The sequence below is a fragment of the Nicotiana sylvestris genome, chromosome 10 (assembly GCF_000393655.2).
Source record: "Nicotiana sylvestris chromosome 10, ASM39365v2, whole genome shotgun sequence".
In the NCBI taxonomy this organism is placed as follows: Eukaryota; Viridiplantae; Streptophyta; class Magnoliopsida; order Solanales; family Solanaceae; genus Nicotiana; species Nicotiana sylvestris.
In genome coordinates, this window is record NC_091066.1 from 132,531,973 (window position 1) to 132,543,375 (window position 11,403).

Genomic DNA, 11,403 nt, shown 5'->3' on the forward strand with positions numbered 1-11,403 from the left:
TTGATTGTCAACAACCTAGTCAAGTTGTGACTTGTGAGCATTCATTTGTATTCGGTAAGTTGTATTCAATCGCGTAGTATGGTACCAAGAGAAATTGAAGCAGTTTCGGAAAGACAATATATTTCTCATTATTTAAGAGCCGAAGATAATATTTGAAGTTGAAAAATCTACTGAGGGCGTGTGTTAAAAATTTATCACCACTTAATATCCCAGATATCTCAATATAGAATCCAGAATTCAAGTATAAGAGTTTGTAAACTCGAAATTAGTCTTTAATTAAAGTCGTAAATTCAATTGTATTCCTCACCAGTCACCACCATATAATATATGGTGTTCAGCTTCACTTCAAATGCCGGCTGCGGGAAGAGATCACTGACAGCTTCCTACTTAATTAATCTATATCTTCTATCTATATCTATATCTATATCTATATTATTATAAAAGTGGGAAGACCTAAACTAGAAAGTTAGATTACTAAAATGCCCTTCTTAAAGATCTAATTATCCTACTTACAAATTATAAGAAAACTCACCATCCGAAGAGGTGCCTTTTCTTTCGGAAAGGATGTCATTTAACGAATGACTCTTGGATTTTTAAGAATAACACAAAGGAAAAAATTGGAAGGAATAAAACACTTAAAAGTTGAGAAGAAAAGATAACTATAGTAACGATGCAAATATGCGGTTAAGTTCAAAGAAATAAAGATCCTACAAGATTGTGGTGTTCTTGAGTTTCAGAAGTTCTGAAAATCATAAGACTGATTATTTTTCAATTCAAAGAAATAAAGATCCTACAAGATTGTGGTGTTCTTTGAGTTTCGGAAGTTCTGAAAATCATATTATTTCCATACAACGTGACAAATAATGTAGAAATTCAGAATTAAGGATGTCATTTTTGAAGAAAATTAAGTCAACAGACAACAATTATTTGCGTACAGTAATATTCTTTTATTCTTTTCACTCCTTGATCTTTTGACTTCTCTTAAAATTATGGAGATTAAAAAGAAAATCATTGAAGGAGTTCATTATGCATCGAATATTTTTTCTTCAATCTGTAAGCTAATTTCTCTATATACAACGGCGCAAAGTTTTTTTTTTTTTTTTTTAAATAATGTTTGGAACTTGATTGTCTTATTATCATTATCGACCAAATTTTCCCCGTGTGATAATAGATGTACGACTCTGTTTTTTTGCCTTTTGCATTGCATATATGTTGGTTTAGTTAGTATGTACTACTATAATAATAAGTTTCTCATTTAATTTCTTTCCTTGATCCGACTTAAAAAGAGAGATGACTATGATCTTTGTGAAGTGTTTTTTTTATATACTTTTTCACGTGAAGGAAAGAGAGATTAAAATATAAATATGTTTAGGAATGAAAATATAAAAATTATAAAGATGTAATGGAAAATTTGCAAACTTTAGACAGATTTGTACACTCTCATGATTTTTATGAATAAAAAGGATAAAACACCTTGATTAATAATATGTTTTTATCAGGCAATACTATGGTGGGAGAGTTTTTATAGTTATATGTATCTATTTTTGTTACAATAAAATACATTACAACAAAAATAAAGTTAAGTTATTACAAGAGAGTTACAAGAGTGTCTATAGGTAGACTGAAATCTTGGAATAGTTTATACGAGTGATTCTTGATTTAAAAAAACCCCAACAAAATAAGAAATCTATGTAATTCAATGATTATCAAGCTATTATATCGTAAATTAGTGCACATATCTAAATAATATCAAAGCACTTACCATTTAAGTGAAAGGCAAAATAGAAAAAAAAAATCTGGTGTATGGAAGAAGAAAAAACATATTTAAATCATCTGAATAAAATATCTTTAGAAATAAATAAACAAAGTATTTTTGTAATATATTTCTCTTAAAAATACTTTAACAAATTAGAAACAATTACAAAGAATTCAAATCTTTAAATGATAATTTATTATAGACGCAAACGAAAGTAAAACACTATGCTGTGGGAACTGGTTGAAAGAATAAATTCTAACTATGATATTAATCTTTTTTTTATATCTTTACTTCTTATGGGATAGAATTAATACAGTCCTTTCAACATCCATCAATTAAAAGTAATTCGATAACGATAATAAACTCTTGCTTCACAAAAACATAACATCTGAGTGCATGAATATGTGCTTGGACAGAGAAATTAAGCTTTCCTAGAATAAAGAAACAGTGGATCAATTAAAATATGGTGGTTTAATTGCATTTTTGCGATATTGCTTTATTCTTTTCTAATTTGTTGGAAACTATTCTTATAGTATTTCTTATGGATTAAATGGCATTTTGTGTATTTTGCTGGTGAGAAGAAAAAAAAAAGACATCTTATGTTCGTCACCTGACCATTTTATTTAAAAGGAAATAACTTTTTAAGAAAATTCAGAAAAATACCTAAATCTTCTAGAGTATTCATGCTAAAGCTAAAAGGGAAGCATGATAACTTGTGAAATTGAAGTAATAAAAATATAAAGCTTAAACAAATTTTAAATTGAATATATTAGCTGAGATGGTTGAGGTTTCATCCGGTACAATTGAGTTGGCTAACTAAGAATCAACAATCATCATTTTCTTGCATTTACAGTTTTGTCTTTATCTTTTACTCTATAATTCAAACACAACTTCATTATTATATTTATGTAATTTTTTCAAAAAAAAAATTATACTTATGGAGATGAGATACACGCGCAACGCATGTGCCGAAAACTAGTTGAAATGAAATATGTACTAAATTATGCTAATATAACAGCACTCTCAAACTGACTCCATTTGCCCAAAAAACGCCTTTACGTATACAAGAAAGGCTGCATATATAAATAATATGACGCCTATTAACACGTACAGAGTTTCTTTTTGAACTTAATTATTTAATTTAATAAAAGGACGATAAGGTACATTTTTTATAAGGTACTTAATATTGCCAAAAAAAATTACGTCAAGATATAGCAATAATTTGAAAAGAAAAAGAAAAAAGAAATAAACAATCCTTAGCTGGAGCAGCGGTAAATCCAACTGCTTAGCTATAAGTTCAATTGAATTCATAGTTTTTATCCTAGACCTAGATTTTCTATATAAAATTCATTAAAATTGATTTAAAAATTGAGCTATGAACCCATAGCTCACAGAAGGAGGTGACATGTTCAATGGTTGAAGTTGAATCTTGAACCAATAAAATTAAAATTATGAATTTGCCTTTGAACGGGAGAATAATATGTTTAATATACAACCATAAAAAGTAATCACATTGTTAGAATATGAATTGACAAACAATAGTAAGTTTCTACTGTGGTAAAAATAGCTTATTGTAATTACTGATGTTGAAGACTATTTCATCATAATCAAATGATTCAATTAAAATAACAGCGTCAACTATATGCCCTAGAAAAAGAAAAAGAAATAAATTAAGTTAAAGAAACACCTAAAATAAGGTTTGGACAAACAAACATTTGACAAGTATGAGAAGAGCAGTTGGGTCCAAAGATGACAAAAGGGTTCACCTATTATTTCAAAAACATGGTCAGGGCCTCAGGGGTCACCACTCTGATGACGTTTTACTATAATAATCAGTTTCGGGTCTTTTTCTTCCACTTTTAATTGCTTACGTACCATCGGAAGGATCCTAATATATTTTTAATTAAATTTTTTGAGTTCGAGCTTTAAGTATGAAATTATTTTTGTTAAAGAGTATTTTATTTTTTAATGTAAAGTTTTCCCATACAAATTCGAATTCAATCGAACTTCAAGACAGATTCCAAATACCCGGTGACAAAACAAAACAAAAAAAATGCTTACGTCTATTGTTTAAACACAAACGAAACTCGAATTGCTGATGTCTTAAATTCTTCTAATTTCTTTATCACTTGCTATATCAACTACCCCCTTAAAGTATCACAACCAGCCAATCAGTTAAGAGTATGTTAATTAACCTTGGATTCTTATGCGTGACTGGTGTCATCTCTATTTTCTTAAAATAGATTTATGGAGAAGGATGTAATCTTTATCTTTTTGTACGTTATAAGTTTCGATTTTAGGAGAATAATCACATAACCTTTCTGGCCCAAATTAACTGACATTAGTTTCAATTTTCAGAAGAAAAAATAAAATGTATAGTTCTCCGTCCCAAATTGTTCATCCTTTTGTGCCTATTGGCAATCAATTTAATGAATCCTCAGAGTAAAATTGGATATGAAGTAAATACGTTATTTACAAATGATATGGATACTAAAATGATAAAAATTATTTTAGAACTCACTTAAACTAAAACTATTTAAATTCTTCATAATTTAACTTTTATTTCCACCTTACACTAATATTTGTTTAAACATAGTTGACAATTTAAGGCGACACTATCCACAGAAAATTCACCCATAGCTACGACTACGACTATAGTATTAGTTCTGATAGATCAATAGTGGGTTACAAATAGGTCATAAAATCAACATAAAGCTATGAAAGAATATTTGAGGATTTCAACGCTGGTCATAGTTAGATGTTCACTTTCAATCAATTAGGAAAAACTAAAGATTTTTCATCTCACCAATTGACTTACGTTACGTTGTTTTTTTCATTTCCTCGCTAACCCATCACGCTTTGAAGTTATTTAGTAAAAATGAAGACTATTTCCCAGAGAAACTCTTCTTTAACTATTGCAAAAAAATAAAAATAAAACACATTGGATAAATTAGGTCAAATGGATTATAAATTAATCATAGATATTTGTTTAGTAAAATATTAAGGCAATCATCCTTTGTTCGATCGTGTCACTGAATTGTCTCATTCTTGTGTGAAAAAAGGCTCTGTAATCTGGAATAATATTGGAATTGTGAGGTGTAATAATGGAGTTGCGAAAAAATATCTCGTAGGGACATGATTAATTTGAACCACAAAGACAAACCTTGTGGGGACTATTTATTATATTTAAATAACTTAATGTTATACTAACTACCTGAAACAATCCACGTAGGACAAATAAGAAGAGTTTCTTGAATAGAGTATAGTATTAATAAAATACTAATTGTTGAGTCACGGCCTCTTGGGTCACTCGAGTTGCTCGTTCCCTTTAAAAGTAGCTTAACCTTTGCATGAAAGGTTAACTTCTTCTGTTAGTATATAGAAAAGTTATCATTGCCTTTTCTCCATAAATGGGAGACACACTAAACAAATTAGCCAAACGAGCTAGAAGCTTAGATAATACAGAGATAGAAAGTGGAGGAGAAAATATGGGTGTAAAAGCTGTAGTAGAAGATATTTTGCCATGCACAGCCATGGTTTTAATAGAAATTTGCACTATTTTCTTGACAATTATGGCGAGTACAACCATGTCAAGATTAGGGATGAGCCCTTTTGTTTTTGTGGTTTACACGAACGCTCTTAGCTCTATCATACTTCTTCCTTATTCATTTCTCTACCATAGAAGAGACAAGTAAATTTTCAACACCATTCTTTTTGTTATTTTTGATTGTATAGGATGTAATCTGTGTTGATTTTTCTTTCTTTACTTGTTGCAGGATACAAGCGCCATTGTTTACTTTTCCCCTACTTCTTCGTGTATCCCTCCTTGGTCTTGTAGGGTTAGTTCTTCTTTCTAATTTCTCTTTTCTTGCTGAATAATATATTAAGAATTACAGAAAAGAGAGTGCGAGAGAGAGAAAATAGAAATCATCATTATAACCTAGCTAGGTTGATCATAGGAACAAACTAATTAAGAATAGTGGTTGATGATCCAGAATTTAATCTTGATAGATTCAACATTAAACCTCTTACACCGGATATTTGTATTTTCTAAATTATAATTTTAAAATTTAATATTTATTAACATTTTAGTGGTTTTTCGTGCACGCTCACATATATATACACAGTTTAAAAAAGACTGAGGTTCAGTTTATAAACCTATTGTATCAGCCTCTATTTAAGAACATCACTTACTTATTTAGCGATTTGAATAAATCATTGAAAGTAACAAAGACAGTATTAACATCACTTGAAAAGTGTGATAGAAAATTTGATTAAATTATGGTTGTTTTTACAGGGTAACAATAGCTCAGAATCTTGCATTTGCGGGACTAAGTTACAGTTCACCAATAGTAGCATGTGGCATGGCCAACCAGATCCCAGCCTTTACTTTTATTCTCGCCATATTCCTCAGGTTCTTTCTTCAACCTCTATTTAATTATTTATTTATTTTATATGGCTTCTATTGGATGGAATCTTGAAAACTAGATACTAAAGCTGTAGACAAAAAGAAAAAGATTTGCTCCCACCTTTGTTATTGTGAGATCCTTTAATTTCTTGCAACTTGAAGATGAAAAGAGGAGAAATGACAAAAGATGATGTAGAAAGAGAGAGAGGAACTTGTGGATGATGTTGGAAGTGGGACATCAAGTTTGATTAATTAGATTTAAGAGACGTGTGTGTATATATTAAGGTGGGCACAAGCCAATATATTTGGATCCAAATTGATGGGCCATATATACCACAAGAGAGATCGAAGGGTAGCTATTAATTAATTGGGTGTAATTGGTTGGTACAGAGATGGACCTACTACCAACATGCAACTAGTTTTACATGTAAAAATCAAAAACTGAAATGTCAAACAACTCCTTCCAATGAAAAATTATGAATAGATTTCCTAAATAGTTTCGGCAAGAATAAAACAGACAACACCCAGTAATTTCAGCCTCACTTCCACGTTGGTCTGTTATTGCAACTAATAAACTCAAAATGAATTTAACTTATATTTCTATGGATAGTATCAATAAATTGTGACTTGTCGTAGTGATATAAATTATTAGTTCCATTTTCTTTGAACAGCTACTTGAGCAACCAATCATCATGACTAGTTGGATATCTTTTGTGCATTTATTCTCTGATCTTTAAATTTGTTATATATACATGAAAGATTTGGTTTTGTAGTCTTTTGAAATAAATTTTTAGTTATATGCTCTTTTTCGCAAGAGACCAGTAAAAAAGAAAATAAGAGAGATATGTAAATTAAATAAAATATAGGAGATCTTTGTAGAATTATTTTCTTTATTCAAATTATAAGTGAACATAAAAAATCAGTAAAAAATAACACAAGAGATCTGTACCATTTCCTTATTATAGGCCATCTTTTAGGAAGTTACGTTAATTATCATTAATCATTTATGCTAATCAACATAACCATTTTAGGAAAATAAAAGTTGATTTGAAGAGCCAAGGAAGCCAAGCTAGAATAATTGGAAGCCTAATATCAATAATGGGGGCATTATCAATTACATACTACAAAGGTCCAGTGGTGAAGCAATACTCCCCATTTTTCCTTCAGCTAGCCAGGCCGCGCCTCCTTGCTGTATTCACTTCAACACATGAGAACTGGGTTCTTGGCTGCTTTTTATTTGCAGCTGCTTCATTTTCTCTTTGCATTTGGAATATTATTCAGGTTTAATTATCATTCTTCTTTATTATTATCTCTTTAATTTTCTCATTTCCCTCTTTCCTTGGCCATTGGGTGGATATTTTGTATTAATTTGGTACGACATAAGTCGTTTTTCTGAAAAATATTTTTCATGATGAGGGAGTTATTTTTGGTGTTTAAAAAATATTTTTTTTAATCAAAAATAACTTTCTTCACTTATGAACAAAAGTCGTTTTCCTTACAATTATCTTATTACTAACTTTTAACTTCATATTAGTTAACACTTTGAAGGTATCTCATTAACATGTAACTTCATAACGTGATCAAGTAACACTGAGACATTATTATTATCTAAGCACTCAAACAATTTACTAAAACACTCTTGGATTCGTGCCCATTATTATTATTAATAATTTATAATATGTGATTTTTAAAAAAAAATTATTTTCTACTCACAAGCTGATCAACATCGAAAAATACTTTTTTTCAGAAAATAGGTTCATGAAAAATGGCTTCCGTCTATATCATACACACTTTTAATTGCGGTGTATTTACTTGTATTTCTTTTTACTAATTTTCAGGCTGGAACTATTAGAAAGCACCCACAGGTGATGAAAATAGTGTTTCTCTATACTTTATTTGGGACGATCCAATCTGCAATACTTGCTTTACTGATGGAAAAAGATTTGAGAGTATGGAGACTTGAGCTTAACATGGAACTTCTTGTTGTTGTTTTAACTGTAAGCCCAATAAGTACAGAAATTTTCAAAATTTGACGTACTTAATTTCTAGTTAATTTAAACTAAATTAACATGCAAGTTTTTTTTCTTAATTACTAGGCTATTTTCGGCAGTTTAATACGTAGCAGTGTACAAATGTGGTGCATGCGTTTGAAAGGAGCTTCATTTCCTCTATTTTTCAAGCCAGTGGGAGTCCCAACAGCTAGTACTTGTGGCTGTTTACTTTTTGCCGAAACTTTTCACTATGGAAGGCAAGTTTTATCTTCTTTCTTTTTCCTTAAGATTTGAGTTATACATGTAAAAAAATAATAAATTTCAGACTATTACTATAATTTAACTTGTTATAATATTTGAGTACTTATCATTTATTTAGGTTATCGATATCCAATGCTTATTATATAGAGTTGTTTGCAATTATCTTTTTATCAACACAGATATATATTTCTTTTTTTCTGATGTTTAAGCAATTAATATTATTGTTCTTTCCTAACACGAAAATACTAATCAATATTGCAGCATGTTTAGTGCAATTATATGTGGATTGGGTTATTACACTACACTCTGGGGACAACTCAAAGACGACGAAACAAATAAAAATATTAAGGGTAGTACGTCAACTACTTCTGATGAGAAAGTTCCTCTTCTGCAAGAAAAAGAAGTGGAGGAAGAAGAAGAAGAAGAAGATTCGCCGGTTTAAGATGGAAGAAATTAAGATGAAGATATTTATATGTTAGGAATGTTGTATATATGTGTTGGAGGATGTATTTTTTGAAGCCTTCCATCGCAAGTTGAACAACTGAAATTGTTGTTCAGCTATATTTTGTATAGTTAGGGGTTATGCGCGCTCGATTTGATTAATTTGATGGAGAAATAATTTGTACTGTTTAGGTTTGTAAATATATTGTAAGCATTGGGTTTGAGATTGATGAAAGATTGTGATTATATGACAATGAGTTTAAGTTATATATATCTTTTTAGTGTAACAAACTTTTTACACTACCAGGAGAAGATATTTATAAGAAAATTGTAATCTTAGAGATATCTAACCCGTTATAACAGATAAAACTAACATGTTGGTGTGATGATGTGTGGATAACTTAATCTCTATAAGAATTATTTCCTTCCACGTTTTTGGTCGACTATATATCGGAATAATGCTCCCGTTTCAGAGCTTACTCAAAAATTGACGTATTGTTTCCTAAAGGCATACAAACAAGTGGATTTTTTCGCAAAACATGAGCAGAATTTACTACAAGGATGTTTCAACTTCCAGCTTTTATCCAGAATTAATTACGATTGCGACAAATTTTAGAAAGTGCAAGGACCTTTCTACTTCCGAGTTGTACAAGATGATTTTATTTCTTCTGCTAACACAAGATGATTACCTACTCTCGTTGTTAGCCCAAGTAAAGGTGAAGTTTTGAAAACCGACAAAGGAACTCAGACATGGACCAGATCCATCTTGTGAAGTACAGTTATAATCAACCCAAACATGTGAGATGCACGTGAAGGAGATAAACTAACTTATCAGAAGTGATATCTCCCGATCATGATCGAAAATGTTGCATATTATATAAGGTGAAAGACTCCTTACAGAAAGAGAACACTGTTTAGGAAAATGATAGAATTAGAGTATGAGATCAACTAGAACTCTTCCACCATGGAAGAGTAGCATCTGTATCCTAGTCAATCTCTAATTACTAACTCCTTAAATATTAGTGTTGTTCTCTTTTATAGGTAATGCATATAAGCAGAAGTAAAACGTGAATTAAGAGCAAAATAACAAGGCAATTTTGCAAGCAATTTATGTGTGATTCAAGCGTGCAAATCTGAAGCTACTTGAACCAGATAGAAGAACTAGTTCCGAGTGTCTATCTTTTATTCTAGTTCAATTGTAGTAAGTGATTTTACATTGTACCTTTCAGCTTATATAGAAACAATTATATTAGGTACTTAGAGTTTTCAAGTTAGAGTTAACTTGAAGTTGTCGCAACAGTTGAGGCTGTGTTCCATAACGAGGATTAGAGTTAATCCTAGGTTTACAAAAGAATTTTTGTAAATGCAGTTTTTGGCTCAGTGATTTTAGTAGAGAGTTTGGGAAAATCCTACTGGAAGGTAGGTCGTGGTTTTTCCACTTTTTGAGCCAGGTGTTTTCACGTAAAATCTCTGTGTTCATTATTTTCTGTATTTATTATTCCGCAACAGTAGTAGTTGGAACACATAAAAGAACCAAGTTCTTCTATAATCAAATTAAGCGAAAATTGGGTACCACACAAATCATCCCTCCCTCTTGTGTGGTATTGAAGTATAAAACATCAATTGATATTAGAGCAGGTTATCCTTGAAGAGGCTAACACCTTAGGAACAGATCAAGATGAGTACACCACCTGGAAACAGTGAAGGACAATCCACTGCTAGGCCTTCACTCTTTAATGTCCAGTACTATTCTCGGTGGAAGAACAGGATGAGAGACCACATCATAGGAGAAGACTATAAACTTTGGGACATTGTTACTGATGGTCCCCTGGCTACTACAAAGAAGAATGTTGAAGGAGTGGACGTGCGAAAGACGAGAGCTGACTGTACTGCTAAAGATTTGAAGAAATGGGAAAAGAATGCCAAGGATAAGAAATGGCGTGTGTGTGGACTAGGTCTAGACGAGTACAACAGAATTCAAAGCTGTACTACTACTAAGGAAATCTAAGACACTCTACAAGTTTCCCATGAAGGAACTCCTCAAGTAAAGAGATCAAGAGGAACACTGTTGTATTCTCAATATGAGAATTTCACCATGAAGGAAGGTGAAACCATCCAAGAGATGTACACAAGGTTCACAACACTAATAAATGAACTTAAGTCTCTTGGAAGAATTATCCTTGAAGAAGACAAGGTTGAGAAAATCTTGACAAGGGTCTTGCCAGTAACCTGAGAAAGCAAAATCACTGCTATTCAGGAATCTAAGAACATTGCTACTCTCAAGTTGGATGAGCTGATTGGAAACCTCACTGCCTATGAACTGAGAAGGCAAACCATGAAGATGGATGCACCCAAGAAGGAAAGAAGCCTAGCTCTAATAATACCTGAAGGTGCAGACTTGGAGGATGATGAAATGGCTATGATCACAAGTGATTTCAAAAAGTACCTAATAAGAGGAAAGGGTTCTTCAAGAGGTGTAACTTAAACAAACCAAGGGCCCCTGAAAAAAATAGACCAACGAGGGCTGCTACAAATGTGGCAAGACT

At 31.3% G+C, this 11,403-nt stretch overlaps 1 protein-coding gene across 1 annotated transcript; it reads left to right on the plus strand.

Annotated features, from left to right (window-relative positions):
* Window positions 1-5,052: 5,052 nt before the first annotated feature.
* On the plus strand, window positions 5,053-9,130 carry LOC104237983 (WAT1-related protein At1g70260-like). The gene is made up of 7 exons (XM_009792236.2): window positions 5,053-5,447; window positions 5,533-5,595; window positions 6,054-6,170; window positions 7,196-7,445; window positions 8,003-8,161; window positions 8,261-8,412; window positions 8,678-9,130. Exons 1-7 carry the CDS (start codon window positions 5,167-5,169, stop codon window positions 8,856-8,858), a joined length of 1,203 nt encoding a protein of 400 aa, XP_009790538.1. The 5' UTR covers window positions 5,053-5,166; the 3' UTR covers window positions 8,859-9,130.
* The last annotated feature ends 2,273 nt before the right edge of the window (window positions 9,131-11,403 follow it).

Bases quoted from the DNA above. Each gene is read 5' to 3' on its own strand.
- LOC104237983 (XM_009792236.2), top strand. From the start codon at position 5,167: ATGGGAGACACACTAAACAAATTAGCCAAACGAGCTAGAAGCTTAGAT. The intron at 6,171-7,195 runs GTTCTTTCTTCA...TAACCATTTTAG, and splicing joins ATTCTCGCCATATTCCTCAG to GAAAATAAAAGTTGATTTGA. The intron at 8,162-8,260 runs GTAAGCCCAATA...CTTAATTACTAG, and splicing joins TTCTTGTTGTTGTTTTAACT to GCTATTTTCGGCAGTTTAAT.